Genomic DNA, 22,837 nt, shown 5'->3' with positions numbered 1-22,837 from the left:
TGAGTGAAGGGGTGAGCCTTGACTTGTAGGGTTGAGGGTATGATCCCTAGCCCAGCACTCTCTGGTTTGACTGCAGACTTCCCCGACTCCAATAGACAGTACGTAGATGCCCCAGGCTGGGCCCCAGCTAGCCTCACTGGCCCGGGTGAAGGTTGGGGGGCATTGAGCCTCAGCCTGTGCCCGGGCTCCCCACCCCTGCTGAGTCCACTAAGCACCCCTGTGCCTCTGCCCGCAGGGGGGCTACGCTGCCTACAGATACGCCCAGCCCGCTGCGGCCGCGGCCGCCTACAGCGACAGGTATGGTGGGTCCCAGGGTCCCAGGGCCGGATTCAGTAAACCCCAGGCCTGGGGGCCTCCTGGCAAGGGCAGAGCTAGGTCCCAATGGGCTTGGAGCCCCACCTTCTGTCCCCTCTAGTGCACGCGACAGGAAACCCTGATACTCAGCCCCGAGGGCGACGCACAGGCCCACACTGAGCAGCAAGGGCAGACGGGCCTCCCCCTGCAGGCTTCACTTTGTCCTCCAGGCCCCCCTCAGACACACTCCTGAGGTGCGGTCCTACCCCGGTGGACTCTGAGTGCTGTTTGAAAGCAGCCGGCTCCAGAGGCTCAGGCCTGGAGAGGTCCCCGGACCCCCACCCAGCAGCATGCCAGCAACGGGGAAAGTTGCTGTTCTAGCCCGGCCAAGGCTGCATTCCTGGCTTGGCGGGTAGTTCCGTGGACCGCGGTGTTTGGGTGGTGAGCTGGGGGTGGGGGCAGCCCGGTGGGCGTGACTGTGGGTGCCCAGCCCTGCCCACTCCCCAGTAGGCCTTCTTAAAGCCAAATGTCACTCAGAACATCCCTTCAATGCATAGGGAAAGCCGTGCTCCCCGTGGCTTCTCATTGGACAGTGCACTCTGGCCACGCCTCCTGGGCGGCCTGGGGCGGGGCATGCCTGGGAGGGCGTGGCCGGGCTGGAGGGGCGGGGCTTCACTGGCCCTGGCCACACCCCTGTGTGCTGTCTTCCCAGTTACGGCAGAGTCTATGCGGCCGCCGACCCCTACCACCACACCCTCGGCCCCGCAGCGGCTTACAGCATCGGAACCATGGTAAGGGGTGCGCCGGGCCGGATGGCAGCTTCAGAGACGAGGGGACCCCCCCCAGGCCAGTGCCCAGCTCCCATGACAGATCTGAACTGGGGGAGCCGCCTGCCACCCCCTCCCCAGACTCCTCAGGTTCCCAGGCAGATCCCTGTTTGCCTGATCTCTGAGCCTGTCACCCCAGTGCCACATCCTCCCAAAACCTCGCCAGCAGGCTGTGGGGTCCCGGCTCCTCGTGTGGCTGTGTCCGTGCCCCAGCCCCTCTCGTATCCATCACCCTTTGGACTTGTCGCGCGGAGGGGGACCTTGAGCCCCGCCTCCACGCCTGCTGCGGGCTGGGGAGGGCCGGCGTGTCTGTGTGTGTGTGCGTGTATATGGCAGCTGTCCATGCATACAGCCCCGCCCCTCGTACTGCTCAGCTGGGCTGGCATCTGGCGCGGGCATCGCTGTGGGCAGTGCAGGGCCAAGTCCTTCATCTCCCTCCCACGCCTTGTTTCATCCTTTTTTGATATCCCACAAGCCCACGCCCCGCACCCCTGCAACCCCCACACCGGAAGTGCCCCTTACATTCTCATCCTTTGGTTTAAGGCTTTGTCTGTTTCCAGACGCACTTCTCGAGCCTTTACAGTTTCCCTGGTGAAACCGTCAGGCCAGAGGCTAGAGACCAGACACGCATGTCCCACAGGCTCCCCGAGACCCCAGAAGCCTCAGGGAGCTGTGAGCTGGCACAGCTCCTCCCGAAGCAGGGGACGCTGACAGGGAGTTGTACACCTGGAGGGGCTGAGTCTGCCCCACCCCTGGCCCCCACTGTCACCCCAGGTCCAGGAGGAAGGGCTGGGAGAGTGGCCCAGGTCATCTCTGACCGTGTGGCCCCGGGCTGACCCAGCGCCCTGGGGAGAAGAGGGGTTCGGCAAAATCCCCACATCTCTCCTGCGTCTTCCCCCCGAGGGTGGTACTGATTGGCTGTTCTCGTCTGTGCTGTTGCAGGCTGGCCTCTGCCGCGGAGGGTACAGCCGCTTCACCCCCTACTAGCAAGAGACCCACCCCTAGCCGCACCCCCACTGCCTGCCTAGCGCGCGCACCCCGCACCCCAGGCCAGGGCCAGCCGCGCCGAGGACAGTGCGGGCCGGCCCCCCGGCCCTAGGTCTCACCTCCAGCCCGCGGGGCCCCCCACGATGGTGTGTGTGTCTGACCCTGTCACCCCCGTGTGTCTGAAACCTTGGTCCCCATTTTCACTTTGTTGATGTGTCCCCCCCAGCCACTCCAGGTACGGTATGCACACAGAGGGGGGCAGAGCTGGGCAGGACCCCCACAACTAGCCATAGCGCCCTCCAGGGCCCCCTGTCCCGGCTTCACAGAGCCAGAGGACACCTCCCCAGGACGTCTCCCCCCCAGGCCACAGCAACCCCCATTGCCCATCCCCTGGGGTTCAGGGAGCAAAGGGTGCCTCAGTGCCCGCCAGTGTCCCTGCATCCCCGGGTCACTGGCTCTGCCTGCTCTGTCCCTGGGCCCCACGCCACCTCGCTGTGGCAACTGTGTGGAAAGGGTTCAGGGATGGGGCTCCTTGGGCAGGAAACTGTAGGCGCCCCCCACACCTTCGGTTCAGAGGGACCTCTAGGCTGTCAGCCCAGCCCAACACCTGCACACCTGACCTGGGGCGTGTCTGCAAAGGCCCAACAGACCAGAACCCCATTTTCCCCCCATGCCTAGTGGGGTGGGCTGAAAAGGCGCTGGGCTGCCCTTGGGGGTACTGGCCCCTGTCCCCCAGCCCTCACTCCCTGCTGGTAGGGCCTTCCCCACCCCCTTTTCCCAGCTGGCAGAGCCAAGGGGCTCCTCCACCCTCTGGGACAGGGAAGCCCCCATGCCAGACTGGGCCCCTGAAGGTAGGGAAGGGGGCCTGCAGGTGGGGGCAGCGGGGCCGCCACTCCGGGACGCTGCACTGTCCCCCCTTCTCTCTCTCTCTCTCTGTTGTAGTGAAAGCTGCTGCCTCTCCCTTCCCGGACCATGAAGGGCCAAACAAAAACACAAAAAACAAAAAACAAAAAAATTACAAAACAAAAAACCAAACAAAAAAAGATGTTCCGATCCAAGCCACAAAAAAACCAACCAAACCGAGAAGCATCCGCCCACCCGGCCCGGCGCACAGCAGCGACAGCGTGGACGGCGGCTGCGGCCGCAGCAGGGAGAGGGAGGGACGCCCCGTTTCCTGCCAAGTCTTCCTTCCGGCCCCCACTCCCAAGGCAGTGGGGGGCCCGCAGGGGGCAGGCTCTGGCCTGCGGGAAGGGGTGGCCATCGGCCCAGCCCTCTCGGTCACTGTGCCCGGGAGGGGTGAGGGAAGGGCTGCTTGCATCCCAGGGGCTCACCCGAGCCCTGTCACCCCCGAGTCACGCTGTCCGAGCCCCAGCTCCCCCCAAGCCACGCCACACCGAGTGGAGGAGCTGCGGGCCGCTGAGGACGCCCACCCCGAGCCCAAGGGCTGTCACCCCTCGACTGAGGGACACCCGCACCCGCCCTCCCCCCGGCCACGAGGGGGGTGCGCACTGGTCCTTCTGGAGGCTGGCCGGTCTGTGGGAGCAGGCCCCCTCACCTCTACCCCAAGGACCCCAGTTCCGCAGGGGTGTGGGGGGACAGGCCAGCATCTGGCCACACGCGAGGTGGGGAGTCTTGGTGCTACAGGGCTGCAGAACGGGGGGTCCTGCCAACCCGGCCCTGGCCCCGTCCTGCAGGGCCCCAGTGGGGTGTGGGGGGCAGGCACGAGAGAGGCCCCACCAGGCAGGAGGGAAACAGCACAGAACTCACGAGAACACTGGCTCCCGCCCGCCGCCGGAGACCCTCTTTCTATTCCGCATCGGCTCCAAAGCTGGGCCGCTCCCCCTTTTCTAATCCCGTGTACATAGCCCGCCCGCGCCTCCTGCCTTCTGGACCCCCGGGCACCCCGCTGCCCGCCCCGCGGACTGCAGCCAGGCCCCGTCCCCTTTCTTACCATTCTGTATGCTCCGAGGTGTGACCATTCAGATGAACAGTATTATTATTAAGATTATTAATAAAGCGTTTTCTTCAAACCAGGACAGTTCTTTCTGATCTATGGGCTCCAGGGAGTACCCACGGGTGGCTGAGGCCAGGGAGCAGAGGAAAGTGGGATCCCAGGGCCCTAATGCGGCCAGCTCTCTCCCCACCCTGTTCCCGAAGCCCAGCTCCTCCCCCACCCCCACCCCCGTGGCACGTTTGTGGGGGGCCCTTCTCACAGGTGTCCTCCATGCACTCAGAGGCTCAGGCAGGCCTCTCCCACCACACAGTACCTGCCATTGTGGCCAGCCGGCAGTGCCAGAGTGGACACTGCAAGAGCCGGGGGTGGCAGATGGAGGCGTCTCTCTCCAAGGATGTGGCCACACAACAGCCAGGCATAAACCTCCAGGCCATGAGAAAGCACAGAAAAGGGTGACTTGCCTGGCATGCGGCCAACACAGGCTTAATCCCCGTACCCCATACGGTTCCCTGAACACAGCTAGGAGTGATCCCCTGGGCACAGAGCCACGAGTAAGCCCTGAGCACGAAGAGGTTTGAGGAAGAGGGGGCAGGGTGATCAGGAGCAAACCTTACAAACACCACCGGGTATGATCCCAAAATCAAAAAAAAGAAAAAGGAAAGCGAAAGGCAGCCCCAAACTCTTCACCCACTGACATGCTCGAAGGTGAGATAGAGCCAGTGCCAGGCAGGAGGAGACGCCCACACTGTGGGGTGCTCCCAACCAGGCCTCTGCACCCCACCCAGCCCAGGACCAGGCTGAGGGGCTGCATCGCTCTGGTGGAGTGTGAAAGCAAGGCAGTCTGCACCCTTGCTGAGCTCCACAACCCGTCCACAGGCACCAGGCAGGAGCTGGGGCACGAGTGAGACCAGGTGGCACCCAACCATGGGGAGAGGGTAAGGATGCTGGCCCCCTCCCAACACCCACTGCATCAGGAGACCACACTGCTCACACCACTGTCACTGTCCTCCCATACTTCATTGATGCGCTCAAGTGGGCACCAGTAACCTCTCCATCGTGGGACTTCTTGTTACTGTTTTTGGCATATCGAATACGTCACAGGTAGCTTGCCAGGCTTTTGCCTTGCCAGGCTTTGCCATGCGAGCAAGATACTCTCCTCTCCGTAGCTTGCCCGGCTCTCCCACAGGGACACCAAATAGAAGGTCCCCGACCCCAGACACAGCAGCTTAAGTGCCCTGATTTGCATAGGCAACCCCATTGGTCATCCTACAAACCTTATTTACATACAGACACATGAGATCATCTTACAAGCCCTTAAAAGGGTGTGTGTGGTCTGATTGGTTCATCCCAGTCACCCCACATCCTTGTTTGCATAAGGGACCAAACTGGTTATTCCAATTGGATGACCTCATGGGCTGTATCCAATCAAATCTCAGAAATAGCTAAAGGATGGGGATGGGGAGGAGAAGAGGAAGAATCCTGGTACTGAGTGCCCGTTTCTGCAGCATCCTGCAGCTGCTGGGAGCTGGGAAAGGAAGGAGCTGTAAGGGGTGCCTGTTCCACAAAACCAGAAGAGGGGGGCTTGGAACAGCCCTCGGGACACACGGACACTGTCACCCACTCAAGACACCTGGACATTGCCACCCACTCAGGACACATGCACACTGCCACCCACTCAGGGCACATTCAGGACAAACTCACCTACTCAAAACACACCAAACTCACCCTCTCAGGGCAGTCACCCACTCAAGACACGACACTGTGTTACCACTTAGGACACAAAACTATCACCCAGTTGGGACACAGTGAAACTCACTCACTCAGGACACACGCCCCAGCACTTATTCTCAGGCTGCTCAGGAGGTGGAAGGTGGGTGTGGGCCAGATTGCAGGATCTGGGTGTCCAGCTGGAGTGACCTCTGGGGGCTCCTCCTGATGCCTGGACGAGCCCATCCTCCAGCCATGGAGGCAGACACCCCTCTGTACAAGCAGCACCTCAGCCCCACTCAGAAGAAACTCACCAGGACACGTGACGGTTCCAGAATGGAATTATTTCCGAAACAATTCTGGATTGTTCCAGAATGCACATGGGGACAGGAGACTGCACAGGACATCAAAGGGCGGGCCGCCAGGTCTGACCCACCTGATTGCTGCCTTGGAGAAGAGGCGCCCAGCACCCCATGCCCCTGCAGACTCTGCCCCTCAGTCCTCACCGCAGCAGCCCCTGCTGTGAGTATGTCCAGATCTTGCTGTCCGGACTCGTGAGGGGAATGGGCAGCTCCGAGCTGTGTTAGAAACGCTCTTTGTGGGATCTTCAAAACTACAGAATTGTGCGGCCCAGGTTAAACAGACACCAGGAGATGAGCCACCTGTCCGCTGGCTGCCTGTTTGGAGTCCCCACCAGACTGCATCTACAGCCATCTGTCCCTCATGTCCACTGGGCGTCTGTGGGAGGGTCTTGGCGGAGGGCAGAGGTGATGCGCTAACTCTGCTGCGTGGCCGGCAGGGAGTAGAGCAGGGTGGCCCGGCCCCACTCGGTCTGGGGAACCCGGAAGCCCTCTCGGGGCACCGGCTCCACCAGGAAGTCCACACGGGCCTCCTGGCCAGGCCCCGCGGCCGCCAGCACCAGCTCCACCACCCGGTATTGATTGGCAAATGCCAGGCCCAGAAGCATGGGCTTGTCGGGGTCCAGGCCCCCACCGGGTGCCCCCCGGCCCCGACAGTGCACCCGGTAGTGCCGGGCGTGGGACAGGGGGTGGGACCAGTGCAGGGTGCAGCTGAGCCGGAGCCCGGCGCCCCCTGCAGCCCGCTGCCAGCACGCCTGCGCCACGGTCACAGCCTGCACCTGGGCCAGGGGCTCCAGCAGGCTGTTGGCGTCCAGCACCTGGGAGAGAGAGCCGGCTCAGCACACGGGGCCAGGATGGCCCAGGACAGGGCTCCTGGCTCAGGATCGCCACACTCACCTGGATCTCCCCGAGGCGACAGGCAAAGTCTTCATCCCGGCTGCCCGGCGGCAGTGAGAAACGGACACAGAGGTCCCGCAGGACACAGCCCTGCAGGATGGCTTCGTAACAACTGCGGGGGGCGAGGACATGGTCACACCGGGCTCAGTGCAGCCCCCAACAGCGGGCACCCTGAGGGGGGACACCTGGGCCTCCCCCGCCCAGCACTGGACTTTCCCCTGTCCCCAGCCTGGCTGCCCCCTGGCCCAACGGGAAGGGCCCAGACTCACCACTGGGTCCAGCCTCCACTGAGCTGCTGTCCGCAGTGGCCCACCCATCGGGCCAGCTTGGTGGGCGGCACCGCAAGGGGCCGGGGTCTGTGCCTGGTTTCCGCTGCAGGCGGGGATGGAGACTTGAGGAAAGGAGTGCAAAGGAGACCACCCGGGGGTGTCCACAGAGCCGGAAGCGCCCCAAGTCTCGGGGGGAGCAAGCACCCAAGTGCATGGAGGGTGGGGCCCAAGCAGAGGGAGCATGTCCCGGCCGCTGCCCACCCCAGCACCCGCCACACCCCTGCAGGAAGAGAGAAGCCCCACCCCTCACCGTCCAGCAGGGAGGCGCCGCTGACGTGGCAGGCGCCCATGTCGCCCGCAGTGAGCTCCAGCGCCACGTCCACAGTCGTGGGCCCCTCCAGCTTGTATACCAAGGACAGAAGGAGCCGGGGGGGTACCAGCACGTGCAGCGTGAACAACCTGCAGGGGTGGCGGGGGGACGCTGAGGACAGCGTCTGAGCACCCGCCGGCCCAGCCGCCCCATTACGGGCACTGACGAGGGGCTGCAAGCCGGGAAGGCACGGCTCGAAGGTGCCCAGTCCCGGCCCTGGCGGGGGATGTGCACCCCAAGCCCCCTCCACCTCTGCTGCCCGAGAAATGCTGAGCCGTGAGGATGGGGGGAGGGCAGGAGGATCAGGCACCCGCTTACCTCACAGCCACACTCCCGGCCTCAGTGGGAATCCGGCCCCGCACCAGCAGTGAGCTGCCCCCGTGCCAGGCGTCGGCCAGGCAGCAGTGTGTCTTCACCCAGCCCGGGCCTCCGCCCTCGGGCCGGTGCTCCCCGAACAGGGGCTGCAGTTCCTGGGCGCTGGCATGGTACCAGGGCCCCACCGCCTCCTCCTGGGGGACACAGACCTGTCACTATGCTGAGGGCAGCGGCCCCCCACAATCCGTTCATCTGAGGCTCCTCCACCACCCCAGAGGCCCCCAGGAGGTGGCCTCCCCGCCACCATGACTCACCTGCCCATAGCACACTCGCCGCGTCCCCAGGCCCAGACAGAAGGAGGTGACGAAGGGCAGGGAGCAGATGCTGTGTGTCGGCAGGTGCGGCTCCAGCAAGCTCCAGAATCTACGGGGACACAGCCACATCAGCCCAACCCTCCCCTGCTCTGCTGGGCCAGGCTGGGTGTGGGGGGGGGGGGGGGGACAACAAGGCACTCACCGGTCCTGGTTCTGGAAGAAGTCGGCCTTGTCCAGGCGCTCGTACACCCAGCCCGGTGCAAACAGGGCGGCTGAATAGCCGTGCTTCCGGATGAGCTCCAGCGACTGGGGCACAGGGGAGGCCGCCCTGAGCCTCTGCTGGACGCACACCTGGCTCCCCTCCCCTGCACTCTGCCCCCTGCACCAGGGCCCCAACCTTGGCCACTTCCTCTGGCCCAGCCACCTCTGGGTGTCCATGAGGTGCCTCTGGGTTCCCGAGGCTAGCTAATGCAGTTACGATGCCGGCTCTGCCTTCAAGGGAAGGGGGCCCACAGCGAGGTGGGGGACTGAGGCAGCCCCAGACAGGGTTCAGAGTCATCTGGCCACAAAGGCAAAAGTCGGGGTTCAGCAGTACTGCTGTGCCTCAGTTTCCCTAACCCAGACCTGCTGTTTTGTCCATGAGAGGCAGACAAGAACGAGAGGTCCACACAGCCCAAACTGGGCAGCAAGAGGGAAAGGAGGGAGGGAATTGGACCCCCCCCCCGGGGGGCGCTGCTCGGCTGCTTAAAGGAGGATCACGCAGCGCCAGACCACAGTGCAGCAGGCAGGGCGCTTGAGCTACAGGCAACGCCAGGATGCCTGGTCCGGCACTCTACACAGACACCCCAGACGGAGCCTGCCAGGAGGGACCGGGAGTGCAGAGGCAGGAGGAAGCCCCAGGCACCGCTGGGCAGGGACCAGAAAATAGCCTCAAACAGGGTGGTAGCCAATTCAACTCGGGAGCCTCCGCTCACCTTGACCGTGTCGAAGCCTCCCCCGACGACATTCCCGCGGCCGAACACATCCACGCCCACGTACACGTCGGCCAGTCGCGCCCCCGCCGGCGCCCGCATGCGCTGCAGGTGCTCCTCGCGCCAGTTGTAGTTGGTGAAGAAGCCGTCGCAGGAGTCGAAAAAGACCCTGGGTCGCCAGGTGGCAAGTGAGCTGCAACCCGGGCGGGGGGGGGGGAGGGAGGGGGGAGGGCGGAGCTCCCCTCACCCCTGCTCCCTCTCACCTGTTGCCCTCATTCAGCTCGTCCTGCCATTTGAGCTGCCCGTTGCTCAGCACGCTGTCGTACCACAGCACCTGCCCGCCCGGGACCTGCTCGTGGAGCTCGGACGTCAGGTACTGCAGGAAACGGGGCAGGTTCCCCACGGCGGCCAGCTGCAAAGGAAAGAAGACAGGCGCTATGGCCCCACTTCCCCGGCGCTGTAAATGCCACGCCCGCCGCCATTAACCTCTAAGCCCAGGGGCCAGCCTTAGGCACGACTCCTGTCCTTGACGCTGGAAGGGCTGGGCACAAGCCCAGAAAGATGCTGCCCAGGAAGGGGCGGTGCCAGTCTGGGGGTGGGGCTAGGACTCTGGGGGCGGGGCATTGGAGGAAGGGCGGGGCTGGGACTCTGGGGACGGAGCATTAGCGGAGGGGCGGTGCTGGGATTGGGGTGGAGCATACAGGAGGGGCGGGGCTGGCACTCTGGGGGGTGGAGCATACAGGAGGGGCGGGGCTTGGGACTTGGGGTAGAGCTACAGGAGGGGTGAGGCTGGGCTCTGGGGGTGGAGCGTACAGGAGGGACGGGGCTGGGACCCTTGGGCCGGAGCATTCACTGAGGGAGAGACATACAGAGGTGAGGGGCTGGAAGCGGGGACTGCAGAGAAAGGGCCTGGAGCACTGGGGGCGCAGCATGCTGAGAGGAGCGGAGAATGCAGAGGGGAAGTGCTGGGACACTGGAGGTGCTGGAACACGGTGTGGGTTGTGCCCTGAGGGGCAGGGCTGGGACTCTGGCTGAGGTCCTGTCATGTCCTGGGAAAGTGATTGAACACTGGGGAAAGGGGCATGCCCTGGGGCAGGGCTGAGACTCTGGCTGGGGCAGGGCTCGACCTAGGGGTGGGGCTGGGATCTGGCTGGGATCAGGGCAGCACTGGCGGCTGGGGGCTAACAGACTGGCCGAGGAGAGGGCAGCGCTCACGCTGAGGGAGTTCTCGATGTTGATGAGCCAGCCGTCGAAACGGAAGAACTGGGCAATCCGGACTAGCTGATCGGCGACCGCCTGGTAGGAGCGCTCGTCCCCTGCCAGGAAGGACTCGCAGAGCCGGCCCCCGTCCTTCCACTCGGTGATAAAAGTCCCTGCCAGGAGGGAGGGGGGTCAGGAGTGGGACCCCAAGGCCACCCGGGCCTGCCCTGCCCCCTCCCTTTGGAAGGCAGCTTTGGGGACCAGGCCCGGGTCCATCCAAGATCGATGCGTCTCTCCTTGAGCAGTCGCAAGATGAACCTGGTCCCCTGCAGTCTGCTGATGGCTGTGTGGACCCCGAAGGCCGGCCCAGCCCACCGGGGCTCGCTGTGTGGAGGTGGGCCTCGCTCACCCAGCACGCAGACCCCGTGCCGGTGGGCAGAGTTAGTCCAGCCCACGGGTGGGATGGTGGCCAGGTGGTGGCTGAAGTAGACGAAGATGTCGATGTACTGCCAGTGGTAGAACGAGTAAGGGTTCTGCGCCCCGCAGCCCTGAATAAACCTGGGTGTGGAGACAGAGCCGGGACAGGGTCAGGGGAGACCTGCCACCTTGGGGTGGAGCCCCCCAGGAACAGTAATGGAGACGGGCCACCAGTGGGCACGGGGCTCGATGCAGGGCTCAGCCACGTTCTGCCCCATCCCCAGGCTCAGGTCTCAATCTCGTGGCAAACACAGGCTCGTGGCAAAGCTCGAAGCGGGGTCCCACTGCCCCCAGCGAGGACAGTGAGGAAAAGGAACAGCTTCTGGCCAGCAGACTTGGGAGGAGCCAGCTGACCCCACCCTCCTCACCTGTCATCCAGGCATCCACCCACCCTCCTCACCTGTCTTCCAGGTACCCGCCCATCATGTCGTGGCAGAGCAGGGTCCGGGCCCTGGAGCTGCTCAGGGGGGGCTGGCGGCATGCCCGGGGCTCCAGGGCCACATTAAAGCTGTCCTCCCCCGAGGGTGTCCATGCCAAGATCTCCTCCAAGGACGAGAGGTAAAAGCTGATCGGCTTGGTGGTGTCCTGGTCATAATATCTAACTGGTCAGAGGGGGCAACAGTGAGGCTCTGCCCCAGGGTTGGGGAGCAAGAAGGAGGCTGGGTCGACGGGAGCCCCGGGAGAGCGCAGGAGACGCTCAGCACCCTGGTCCTCACCTGGCAGCGGGGCCGGGCTAAAGCTGACCACTTCCCGGAACACACGGGCCGCCGTCTTCCCTCCGATTCTAAGAGTGTTAGACCATTTTAAATAGGAGGGCTTGGGGGCCTGGAGTGATAGCACAGCGTGTAGGGCGTTTGCCTTGCACGCAGCCTACTCGGGTTTGATCCCCAGCATCCCATAGGGTCCCCCGATCACCACCGGGGGCTGGAGAGAGTTCAGCGCGGAAGGCTCGCGCGTCAGTCAGTCCCGGCGGCCCACATGGGCCTGTGGCCCGAGCACAGAGGCAGGAATAACCCCTGAGCACTGCTGGGTGTGGGAAGGCAGAACCAACGGCGCGGATACTCTGCCCGGTTCTGGGTCCGATCCCAGAAACACGTGGTCTCCGAGCGTCTCCCAACACGGACGCCACAAAAACAAGCAGAACCCTCAGGTGTGGCTGCTGTAAGCTCCGGCTCCGGGTACCCGGCCAGGGGGCAGGTGGGGAGGGCCGGGCCCATCCCCCGAGCAACCCCCGGGCTACGCCGTGCACGACAGGTCGAGCCGCGGCCAGGTGACCTCTGTCCCCGTGCTCCTCCCGCTGGATGGCCACTCCCGCCCCGCCCGGCCTCGGGCCCCGCACCCCGCCGCGACTGGAACCTTCCAGCTCCGGGGGCGTGGCCGCAGCGGGAAGCGGCCCCCGGCCTGCCCGCGGGTGCACGGGGGGCGGCGGGGCGTGTGGCCGCGGAGGCCCTCCGGGCGCCGGCTCGGGGCGCAGATCCCCGCCCCCCCCCCCGCGGCCCGGGGCCCACCTCCGCCGCCGCTCGCGCCGCTCGCGCCGCTCCTCGGGGACCCCGGGGCCCCGCAGCTGCCGCGCCCGCCGCCTGGCCGCCGCCCGCGTCAGGACGCCCTCCGCCTCCATGACGCCACGAGCCCGCCGCCCGCGCGCAGGCCAATCGCAGGCGCGGCCCGCCCCCGCCCCCGCCCGCCAGCCAATGGGAGCGCGCTGCGCGGCCGTCCCGGCCCGACCAGGCTCCGATTGGGCCGAGCTGACGCTCTGAGCGCGGCCCGGGTCGCTGCCGCTAAGTAGTCGCCAAAGGGCTGGGGGCGGGGCCTCCGAGGGGCGGGGCCTAAGAAGCCGGGCGGGGCCGATGCTGGTTGGCAAGGCCTCTGGCTGAGGGGCGGGACCCGTGGCTGGGGGGCGGGGCCCGGGCTCTGCAGCTCCGAACTCGGGTTTGCTGGTCGCTTTCTCCCAAGTGTCCTCGCGGTCTGCACTGGCTTTCATGTTCAAATGACCCTATGGAGGCTCCTCTCTGCCGAAGGCCACCGGAAGCTGCCCGTGGAAGTGGAAGCGTCACCCAGCTCCTCTAACCTCTCTTCGACATAGTTTTCAGACAAAGATGAAACCGTATTCTCATCCACGCATAAGCAGGGACTGTGAAAGACAACCTGCTGTTGGGGGAGAGTGTGGGATGGGGATATACTGAGGTTTTTGGTGGGGCACTGGTGAAGGGATGGGTGTTTCATTGTATGACCGAGACTTAAACCCAAAAGCTTTGTAACTGCTCTCACGGTGATTCAATAAATAAAATTATAAAAAATGAAAAAAAAAAGTAAGGTAGAGTTCATGCCCAATTCAATCAGCTAATCAGTGGCTGAATAAATAGCAGTACTCCTACATAAAAATTTAAAAAGGTAAAGGCCCTCCCGTTGTTCGTCGATTTGCTCGAGCGGGCCCAGTAACGTCTCCATTGGAGACTTGGTTGTTACTGTGTCTGGCATATCGAATACTCTCGGTAGCTTGCCGGGCTCTCCAAGAGGGGCGGAGGAATCGAACTCGGGTCGGCCATGTTGGCTGTGTGCAAGGCAAACGCCCTACCGCTGTGCTATCACTCCAAATTAAAAAAAGAAAGGCAACCTGCTATTAATCAGCTAGTACAGCGGGTTCCGAAGGGAACCGGAGAAACCTATTTCTAGATCAAGACTACTGACTACGTATGGCCACAGCTTTTCCTGGGGGCGGGAAGTGGGGGCTTCCCCTCTGGACCCCACAACCTGCATGCTGCAGACAAGTAAAGGTGAGCCTCGGATAACGGCAGGGGGCCGGCTGTGTAGATTGTAGGGATGAAGCGATTCTCCGGTAAATCCTGAGCTTTGGAACCAGGAGAGGGAACAGGACCAGGTCTGCCCCACCTAAACGGGACCCCGTTCTGATCACCAGAGCATAGCTTGGTGAGCCCCGAGCAGCCCACATTCTCAGACCATTCACCCTGTATCTCGGAGGGGCCACCGCTGCTCCCCACCCCACACATGCCCAGATGCTTCCCTGCACCCCAAAACCTGCGCTCTGCAGCCACTGTGGATCACATTTTCCCAGTACATAGTGCCTGATTATCTCAAGAATTTGGGGGGTCAGAGCAATAGTATAGCAGGTGGGGTGCTTGCCTTGCACACGGCTGACCTGGGTTCGACCCCTGGCATCCCACACAGTCCCTGAGCAGCACCAGCAGTCAGTTCTGAGCTCACAGCCAGCAGTGACCCTGCACACAGGCCCCAAAACAAAATGAGAATGTGGGGCCTGCCAGGCAACTTGGCAGAGAAGGAGTTGGCAGCCAACGACCAGAGCTGGGAGAAGAGGGAACGGAGAGGCCTGGGGGGCCTTCAGGGACCCCCCCCCACCCCAGTGCTGGGAGGCACCCAGTCTGCCCCTGCCCACGCCAAGCCAAAGCTCCTCTTTACAACGGCTCAGGCTTTGAACTGTTTGGTGTCCCACGCTCCCATAAAACCAGGCGAGGAGCGTGACTAAGGCTGTGCGGCTGGCCGGGCCCCCGCCCCCGCTCCAGTTCACAGCGAGGGCTGAGGTCGCACCCTGACTGGGTCTCTGTCTGGCTGCATGGCCCCAGGTGTTGACTCAAACAAATGTCCCTCTCCTGCTCCAAAGGAACCAGAGTTTCAGAGGTGCTTTAAGGAGCCCTTGGGTGGCGCTCACCTGGGGACTTGTGTCCTGACTTCCCTTCTCGACTCCTTGACACGGAACTGGCCAAAGTCCAGGAGGCCAGCTGGGCGAGGCCGAGACTGTCATCCAGCCTCCGCTGGGCAGGGAAATGGCGCCTCGAAGACCCCATGGATCTCCTGGTTGGGCTGCCTGCATGGGCCTGGACATCTCGGGGGTCAGCCCTGAAGCTCTGTGTCCCCCCCGGGGCTCTTGACCCCTTGAGGCCTGGGGGGGGTCTAAACAGCCCTACCCTGGTGGGCTCTGCAGACAGACTGCAGTCTGTCCCTTAAGCAGGAACTCAATGGGGAGAGCGTCCCCTCGGAACCCCTTCTGCCACCCTGCTCTGTCCTCAGTCCTGGTGTGCAAGCGGGCTCTGGAGAGCTGAGCTGGGACCCTCCTACAGATTATGGGGGTGCTTTGTAGCCCCCGTGGGAGCTGCTCTACCCAGCCCCATGTGGGCCATCTGGAACCCTACCTACTGCTCTGCCCCCACCCCAGGACCTCCCAGTGTCCTGTGGCCACAAACGCCAGTGGGTAACTGGCCACCACACCCCACAGGCTTGCTGGGGATGACAGGAACAACTTGTCCCAGTGACCGTTCCCAGCATGGTGCTGGTGGACCCTTGGGGGCCTATGTGGTGCCATGAATGGGCCCCTGGTCTGCTGTGCGCACACCAGTGCTTTAACCCACACCCTGTCTCTCGGGTCCCAAGCGAATGATTTCTGAGTGCAGCCCCTTCCCAGGCTCTGTGGCCCGTGTAGTGACTGGTGGGATCTGGCCATGTGTTCTGGCTAGCTGCCCAGCCAAAGACAGGATTTCCCAGCTTCCCAGGCGATGTGACCGGGAGTGGCCATGCCCTGGGCAATTCCAGGCATGTCTGCAGGATTCACTGGGGCCCCAACGGAGATGTTCCTGCTTCCTGCCAGGTGGCGTGGGATGGGGCCTGGCCCTGGACTTTGGGTCAGACTCCAGGGGAGAAACAGGAGCAGCTGCTGGGGTCAAGCTCTGCAGGGGTTATTACAGTAGCTGCGTGTAACTGCTTTGTGCTCAGGGAACCCAGAGGCTCGGGGAGGTCCCTCCAGTGCTACTCTGCTATGTGCTGCTCTTTCTTTTCTTTTTTTCCCCTTCCAAAATCATTTGCCCTGGTTCTTTCTTGCACATTCTTTCCACAGCAAACCCGACTTTTCCTTCATTTGGCTAGAGAGCTCGGCCCAGCTGGGGCTAGATGCAAAAGGCATCTCCCAGTTCCTTAACAATGAATCCTCAGAGATGTTGGTAACGGCCTTTCGGGTGAAAGGCGCCCAGGTGGGAGCTGACCTCTATCACCTGTCCCCAATTCTTTATACCCACTTGCACCTTTACTGTGGGGGGGGGGGGCGCAGGGAGGCCTCACACACTCACCCGTTCAGCCCGAGGCTCCCCCGGCCACTCTGGCCAGCGGGCACCACCACCGAGCACAGACACCCTCTCTGGACAGGAACCAGAACCCCTCCTCGGCAGGACTCCTGGCATCACTGTCACTACGTGCATCCACTGATGCTCTTAAAAACACGAGGCAGGGGCTGGAGTGATAGCACTGCGGGTAGGGCGTTTGCCTTGCACACAGCCGACCCGGATTCGATTCCCAGCATCCCATGTCGTCCCCCAGGCACCACCAGGAGTAATTCCTGAGTGCATGAGCCAGGAGTAACCCCTGTGCATCACTGGGTGTGACCCAAAAAGAAAAAAAAAAACCACGAGGCAGCCTAGAGCAAAGTGAGCAGCCCCACATCCCCACCCCAGCACAGCTGCCGAACCAACGCCCTCTTGAGTCCAGGAAGCTCAGTCTGGCCAACCTCTGTGCAAGTATCTTCAAACACTGAGCCCCTCAGCATGGACCTGGGGCTATTCCAAGTTCTGTTTTCAAAAAGTGCTATCCTGGGCCGGAGAGATGCAGGGTGCAGGGCACATGACTGAACCAAGGCTGCCCCAGTTGATGCCCAGGGCTGCAGGACTGCTCGGCACCACCAGGGGACACCCATGAGCAGAGAGCCGGGAGCACCCCTGGGGCTCTTCACTTTCCCGGGGAGCATGCGCACAGGTGCATCTCCCCAGCACAGGGACTCCGGGTGTGACCCAAAATCAAACTACTCCATAAAAGCAGTCCTAGTGCAACATTTGTAACATTTGAGATATTCAGTTTAGACTTTTCAGTGCTACAAATTAGCACATTTGTAACACTGCACCCTGGAGAGACCCTTCTCTTCCCTCTCTCCCTGCTTGTTTTTGCACAGGGCAGAGGTGGAACACACTGGAACGCTTGTCTGGAGTTGCTCTGTGCCACACACAGTGCCCGGAGATGCTGCCACCCAGGGCGGCACTCGCGGGGGCCACACAAGGCCAGAAGCCTGCAAGGCTTTGCCACTGAGCCATCCTGGGTTCCTGAAACATTTTGGCATGAAAACAGTGTTGCCAGCCGCTTTCTGGGCACACGTCCCTTTTGCTCTTTCTGATTAAACCAGAGTGATTCTCCAAAGGACTGTGCCACTGGCCTTCCTCCCCACACCTGCAGTGTGTCACCCCGCCTCTCAGACACCTATCTGAAGGAACTTGGGGGAGTCCCAGCCTTGGGGTACACGCCGACACAGTCTCTGGGCCCAGCCAGACTTTGCCAAGTCCTCCGGCTCGTCTGGCCGCCGTTGCTGGAAATAAGTCATTTCTCTTTCTGATTTCTTTTTTTTTTTTTTTTTTTTTGGTTTGGGTCACACTCAGCAGTGCTCAGGACTTACTCCTGACTCTGTGCTCAGGAATCATTCCTGGTGGGCTCCAGGGGGCCTGTGAGGTGCGGGGGATGGGACCCCAGTCTGCTACATACATGCCAGGGCTTTAACCCACACACAGCCTGTCTCTCTGGCCCCAAGCGAGTGATTTCTAAGTGCAGCCCCTTTTCAGGGGCTGGGACCCTTGTACTGACCTGTGGGGTCTGGCCATGTGTTCCAGATCCTGATGTTTCGCCCTGAGCAGACGGAGGCCGAGGGATGCGTGTGTCCAGCCTGGGCACAGGCGCTGGATGTGCCGTGTCAGCCGGAACTACGGCGGGTCGGTCCTGCTCTCGGGCTTCGCAGGGCCGTGGGCACTGAGGTCATGAAGACACTCTCCCACATCCTTTGCAAATCACTGTGAGCACAGCTGTGTTTGGCTGTGGTTTCTCCCTACGCAACTTCCGGTCACCTCTCTGGCACAGCCAACGAAGATTTCCTCTGCTCCGCAGGTCACTGCCCCATTGAGCACACGGCCTCTTTCTTCCTGTCCATCTCGGCTCTCACGCGTGTCCTGGGCAAGCATCACGCGTGTGCCCTGCCTGTGGGGAACCCCCACCCTTGACTCTGACTCTCTCCACCCCTGGAGCAGCTCCATCTCTTCTAGACGTTTTCTGCTGAGGACAGTCTTTTCTGCTCATGGCAAAACACCACTCCTGCTTGCTTCCGTTTTCCTTTTTTGTCTTGTTTCCCTAAACTCTGCTCTTATTTTCTTCCTGCTGTTTCTCTGGGTTTACTTGGGGGCGCGTCGCCTGGTCTGAGTTCTGCAGTTTGGTGCTTCTTTTACGCGCTTGTTTCCAGGTGTGCTGGGAGAGTGGTGGGATTTCGAGCACCAGCAGCAGCCCCGGGCGCGTGTGCTGGACGCTTCAGCCTTCTTGGTGGCCTCGAAGATGCACTTTCCTGCCGGTGCTGTGGACCAGCAAACCTGTGCCCTCTGCTACCTCCTCGCAACTGCGTCTCCCCAGGAGGGGAGGGAGAACGTGTCTTCTCATTTCTTGCTGAGGCCCCTATCATGTCAGGATTCCAGCACAGATTTTTTTTTGTTTTGTTTTGTTTTGTTTTTGGGGTCACACCTGGCAATGCACAGGGTTTACTCCTGGCTCTGCACTCAGGAATTACCCATGGCGGTGCACAGGGGACCATATGGGATGCTGGGAATCAAACCTGGGTCGGCCGCGTGCAAGGCAAATGCCCTACCTGCTGTGCTATTGCTCTAGACCCCCAGCACAGATTTTTTTCCTGCTTTGCTCCTGCCAGCCGAGTGCACGCCGGGGCCTGTCGTTCGGGACCCTGCAGCTCGGGATGTATAACAAGATCTGGACATTGGTCTTGCTCCGGTTGGAGCTCCTTGAACTCTTTGCATGCCTCAGGGTTTCAGACAAACAAGAGAGGGCCCCGAGCAATACTGCCGAGAGGAGGACCTACAGCTGTGCACACCGCAGACCTGGGGTCAACCCCACACCACACACGGTCCCCAAAGCATGCCAGGAGAGAGCCCTGAGCTCCGCCAGGTGGGCGCTGCCCCGCCTCTAAAAAGAGCCGGAAGTAAACAGATCCTGAGCACTGTCAGGTGTGCCCGCCCCCACAAAGGGAAGGCGTGAGTCCTGGGCGCTGCCAAGTGTGACTCAAGAAAACACAAGAAGCAAAACCAAAACAAATCTTAGAGGGACCAGAGTGATAGGGCAGCTGGGAGGGTGTTGGTCCTTCACGTGGCTGACCAGCGTTCCATCCCGGGCATCCCGTCCCCGGCATCCCGTAGGGTCCCCTAGCACCTGCCAGGAGTGATGCCTGCGTGCAGAGCCAGGAGTAAACCCTGAGCATCCCTAACTGTGACCCAAAAACAACAACAAAAAAACATTTTAGACTTGGTATTATTGAGGCCTCTTAAGAAAAGCCCTAAGGATGGGTTGTTAGGGGACCAACCTGGATTGGGGGTGAGAACATTCTGGAATGTCCCCCCCTCCAGCCCCCGCGCCTCCTGGGCAGGGAGGAGGAAAAGCCAATGAGCTGAGTCATGGGAGGGCGGGGGCGTGGCCAGCCAAGCCCCGCCCTCCAGATGCCCCGCCCCTTCGTGGGGCTGTAATCTTTATACTTAGACATCTGTGCGCTTCCCAGGTGGCGACCCCCACTCCCCCACCCCCCCACCCCGCCTCCAGTTGGGCATTTCTGGTTGCTCTTAGGAATGTTCAAGGTCCCTGCGGAGAAGGAGATGGCTTCTGCAGCGGACTGGGGGCCCAATGTGGCCATCACGGATACATGATGGATGCATGACGGATGTCGTGGCAGGAGGGTTGCCTTCCGTCGCATCCCTTCTTCCCCTTGCTGGATTTTCCTCACTCTACACCCCTACTCCTTAGAGGGGAGCGTTGGCGCCGCCGTTGTTTTCTGCTGCTGTTTGTACCTGGCAGCGCAGATAAAGCTGGACCTGGCGGCTGTGGTCTCCCCTTTGATGGCCAGCGCCGCCCCACCTGCCCCTGCTCTGATTCCGGCATTGCATCCAAGTGGCCATCCCTCCCCCAGCCCCCACCAGGCACTGCCCCCAGCCCAGGGCCGGAAGTAAGTCCTGAGCACTGTCAGGTCTGCCTTCCTAAAGGGGCCTGCCAGCAAGACCCCAGCACACATCCTATTCGTCCCTGTGTGGCCCCCAAGATGAGGCATGGCCCCGGGACACTCGGGGCCAGAACATGGGAGCCTCATGCTGGTCAGAGGGAGGGGGCAGACAGGTTGGCTGCACTCATCTGGAATATAGAAAGGAAACAGAGTAGGAGACAGGACACGAGGACTGGTCCATGGTTGGAAGCTCATCACTGGGCAGTTAATGGACAGCGAAGGGCCCACTATCACAATAGTAGCGGGAAATGGTCACTCTGGACAAGAAGGCAGTGCTGAAAGGAAGCAAAGGGATGTTCATGGTAACCTTTCAGGACCTGTGCTGCAAACCAGAGTGCCCAGAAGGAAGGGGGGAGAGAGAGTGGGAGAAAGAGGGAGGGAGAGAGACAGGGAGGAGGGGGACAGAGAGGGAGAGAGAGGGAGAGAGAATAATGAAAGTGCCTACCGTAGAGGCAGACTAGCGGGGGCTTACTGGGGGAAAACCAGGGACCCTAGCAGTGGGCAATGTACACTAGTGAAGACATGGGTGTTGGAAAGTTGTTTGACTGAAACCCGATCATGGGTAGCTTTTTAACTCTATCAGTGATTCAATAAAAAAAAAATAATCAAAGAAATACAAATCAAACTAAAAAATACCACTCTCCATGACAGTCTGTGAGCCTGTCATTTTCACAGGCGACCTTCCCGATGCATGTGGGGTTGTGCAGAGACCCAGGGGACCTTGCCTCCAGGCCTGCTGTCTGGGACCTCAGCTGGACCACTACGAGGCATCAAGGGCTCCTGGCTTCCTCCGAGTGTTTATTTCCTGTGTGCCTGGGGGTGGACACCGACTGCAGGCTGGCCACATTGCAGGTGACACTCAGGTTCAGCCAACACGCAGACACGTGCCTTCCCAGTTGGCCCAGGGCCACCTGTGTTGGTGGCCCCTGGAGATCCTGACCCGGGTAGCAGGTGGCCCGGCCTCTGAGTCAGACTCAAGCCCAAGGCACCTGGACATGTCCCTCTCCACAAGACAAGTGTCCACCTCTCCACATGGGGCCGCCTCTAGTGACTGGCCACCATCCTCCAACGCAGACGCCATGGCCGTTAAGAATGTGTTTCACTGTATCACTGGTGTCCTGTTGTTCATTGATTTCCTCGAGCAGGCACCAGTGACGTCTCCTTCATCCTAGCCCTGAGATTTTAGAAAGTGCCACGTTCGAGGCTCTTTCAGGGTCAGGGGAATGAGACCCATCATTGTTACTGGGTTTTGGAATATTGAATACGCCATGGGGAGTTTGCCAGACTCTGCTGTGTGGGCAGGATACTCTCAGTAGCCTGCTGGGTTCTCCAAGAGTAAGAACTAGATAATAAGGTGTCGTGCAGCCGCATTCACTTCCAGGAGCTGGGTTTTATAGTCTCTGGGTCTTGGCCATTGATGGGATAACACGGTGCCAGGGGCAGTTGGTGGGTGTAATGCCTAGCTACTGGAAGACGGGGGATCTGGGTGGAGGAGGCCCAGTCCCGATCCAAGCAGGCTTGGAGATCTCAGCCCCGGGTCCTGCATGCCTGGGTTCCTCTGCCAGTTCCTTCATGTGTGAGGGTCGTCCGAACTTGTGGAGAGTGGTCTTAAGCATGGCTGTGGCTGGTTCCGGAGGTCTTTGGCTGCCGGGGCTCTACTCGGGGCAGGGAGGGAAACTCAACCTGCCCCCCTCCAAAGGGCCCCGGTGACGATAGCCAGGTGCGGGGGCCCAGTCCAGATCTGAGCAGGCTTGGAGATCTCACAATGTGTTTACAATGCATAAATACATATTTTTTGGTTTGGGGGCCCACCTAGCTGTTCTCAGGGAGGCCCAGGGTGCCACACATGATACCAGGAGTGAGCCCAGGCTGGCGCTGAGTGAGACCTTACCCATTGTACTGTCTCTCCAGCCCACAAATCACTGAAGATTTTCTTTCTTTTTGGATTTTTGGGCCAGTCCTGTGGTGCTCGGGTTTTGCTCTCGGTTCAGTGCTCAGAGGCTGCTGAGCTTGGAGGACCGAATGGCCCAGGAGATCCAACCCGCCTCCTGCATGCCTCATGCTCACACCTTTGACCAGCTCTGCAGCCTGCGATATGCTGACTTAAACTCTCCCAAGTATTTCTATGGCTAAGGACCTTGCGGACACAGGGTTCGGGGTGCTGTGGTTCACCCCTGGACACACTGGCTTCAACCCAGTCTCCCTGAGCCAGCCCAGCCTCACCGTCTTGGAGCATGACAGGGCCTGGGGGAGCCTCTCCCTCCCTCTCCCTCCCTCTCCCTCTCAGTCCCTCTCTTTCTTCCTCTCTCTCTCTCCCTCCCTCCCTCTTCTCTCTCTCCCTCCCCCTCTCTTTCCTTCACCCTGTTTCCCTCTCTCCCGCGTGCATCTCTGTGCACATGTCAGGATCCCTTGTTGGGGACCCTGTGTGTGGTGTCCTGCGCCAGGTCGTCAGGCGGTGCCTTGTTTCTCTCGGACATGCTTGACCTTTTGAGGACCCTCCAAGCTTCCTCCCAAGCCAGTCCATTCCTGGGGCAGTATTTACTCAGCGTTGGCGGGGTACTTCCTCCTCCTCTGTTCCAACGACTTTGCTTCCCTTCCCTTGGGGATCAGTTCCCCTTTGTGCAGTCTTTCAGGGCAACTTCTCCTGCTCTGACTGTGTTGGGGGAACCGGGAACCCTGAGCAACCACCAGGGGGCACTTCTGAGCACAGAGCCAGGACCAGCCGCGGAGCACTGGCGGAGGCAGGAGGGGCAAATCCTTCCCCAGAAAAGAGAAGTAGAGATAGAGGGAGAGGGG

At 61.5% G+C, this 22,837-nt stretch overlaps 3 protein-coding genes across 7 annotated transcripts in view; 1 reads left to right on the top strand and 2 right to left on the bottom strand.

The window, feature by feature from the left end:
- Window positions 1-3,344, top strand: part of RBFOX3 (RNA binding fox-1 homolog 3) — a 54,328-nt gene extending 50,984 nt beyond the window's left edge. For 3 of the 4 annotated variants that reach the window (XM_056115783.1, XM_056115784.1, XM_056115781.1), the window contains exons 10-13: window positions 236-297; window positions 1,007-1,085; window positions 2,064-2,343; window positions 3,051-3,344. In XM_056115783.1, coding sequence (XP_055971758.1) covers window positions 236-297; window positions 1,007-1,085; window positions 2,064-2,108 — 186 coding nt within the window. In that variant the 3' untranslated portion in view covers window positions 2,109-2,343; window positions 3,051-3,344. The remainder of the gene's footprint in view (window positions 1-235; window positions 298-1,006; window positions 1,086-2,063; window positions 2,344-3,050) is intronic. The other variant, XM_056115782.1, reaches the window with a different exon arrangement.
- Window positions 1-22,837, bottom strand: part of PGS1 (phosphatidylglycerophosphate synthase 1) — a 305,261-nt gene that overhangs the window by 70,425 nt on the left and 211,999 nt on the right. The window lies entirely within an intron of this gene.
- Window positions 6,250-12,580, bottom strand: ENGASE (endo-beta-N-acetylglucosaminidase). Of its 2 annotated transcripts, none has more exons than XM_056115761.1 (14): window positions 12,450-12,580; window positions 11,658-11,725; window positions 11,342-11,543; window positions 10,874-11,022; window positions 10,480-10,637; window positions 9,528-9,676; window positions 9,268-9,433; window positions 8,496-8,599; window positions 8,294-8,402; window positions 7,983-8,173; window positions 7,605-7,753; window positions 7,295-7,397; window positions 7,026-7,137; window positions 6,250-6,946 (listed from the first exon to the last, which is right to left on the bottom strand). In XM_056115761.1, the coding sequence occupies exons 1-14, from the start codon at window positions 12,557-12,559 to the stop codon at window positions 6,545-6,547; spliced, it is 2,172 nt and encodes a 723-aa protein (XP_055971736.1). In that variant the 5' UTR covers window positions 12,560-12,580; the 3' UTR covers window positions 6,250-6,544. The 2 variants fall into 2 exon arrangements, with proteins under 2 accessions (XP_055971736.1, XP_055971737.1); XM_056115762.1 differs by having other exon boundaries at window positions 6,300-6,946; window positions 11,342-11,539; window positions 12,450-12,527.

The sequence above is a fragment of the Sorex fumeus genome, unplaced genomic scaffold (genome assembly GCF_029834395.1).
Source record: "Sorex fumeus unplaced genomic scaffold, SorFum_2.1 ptg000029l, whole genome shotgun sequence".
Lineage (NCBI taxonomy): Eukaryota > Metazoa > Chordata > Mammalia > Eulipotyphla > Soricidae > Sorex > Sorex fumeus.
Note: the sequence above shows the minus strand (reverse complement) of the source record. Positions and strands in the feature narration are given on the sequence as shown.

Bases quoted from the DNA above. Each gene is read 5' to 3' on its own strand.
- ENGASE (XM_056115761.1), bottom strand. From the start codon at position 12,559: ATGGAGGCGGAGGGCGTCCTGACGCGGGCGGCGGCCAGGCGGCGGGCG. The intron at 7,754-7,982 runs GTAAGCGGGTGC...CCACCCCTGCAG, and splicing joins GCCGGGAGTGTGGCTGTGAG to GTTGTTCACGCTGCACGTGC. The intron at 7,138-7,294 runs GTGAGTCTGGGC...CGCCCCCCGCAG, and splicing joins AGTGGAGGCTGGACCCAGTG to TTGTTACGAAGCCATCCTGC.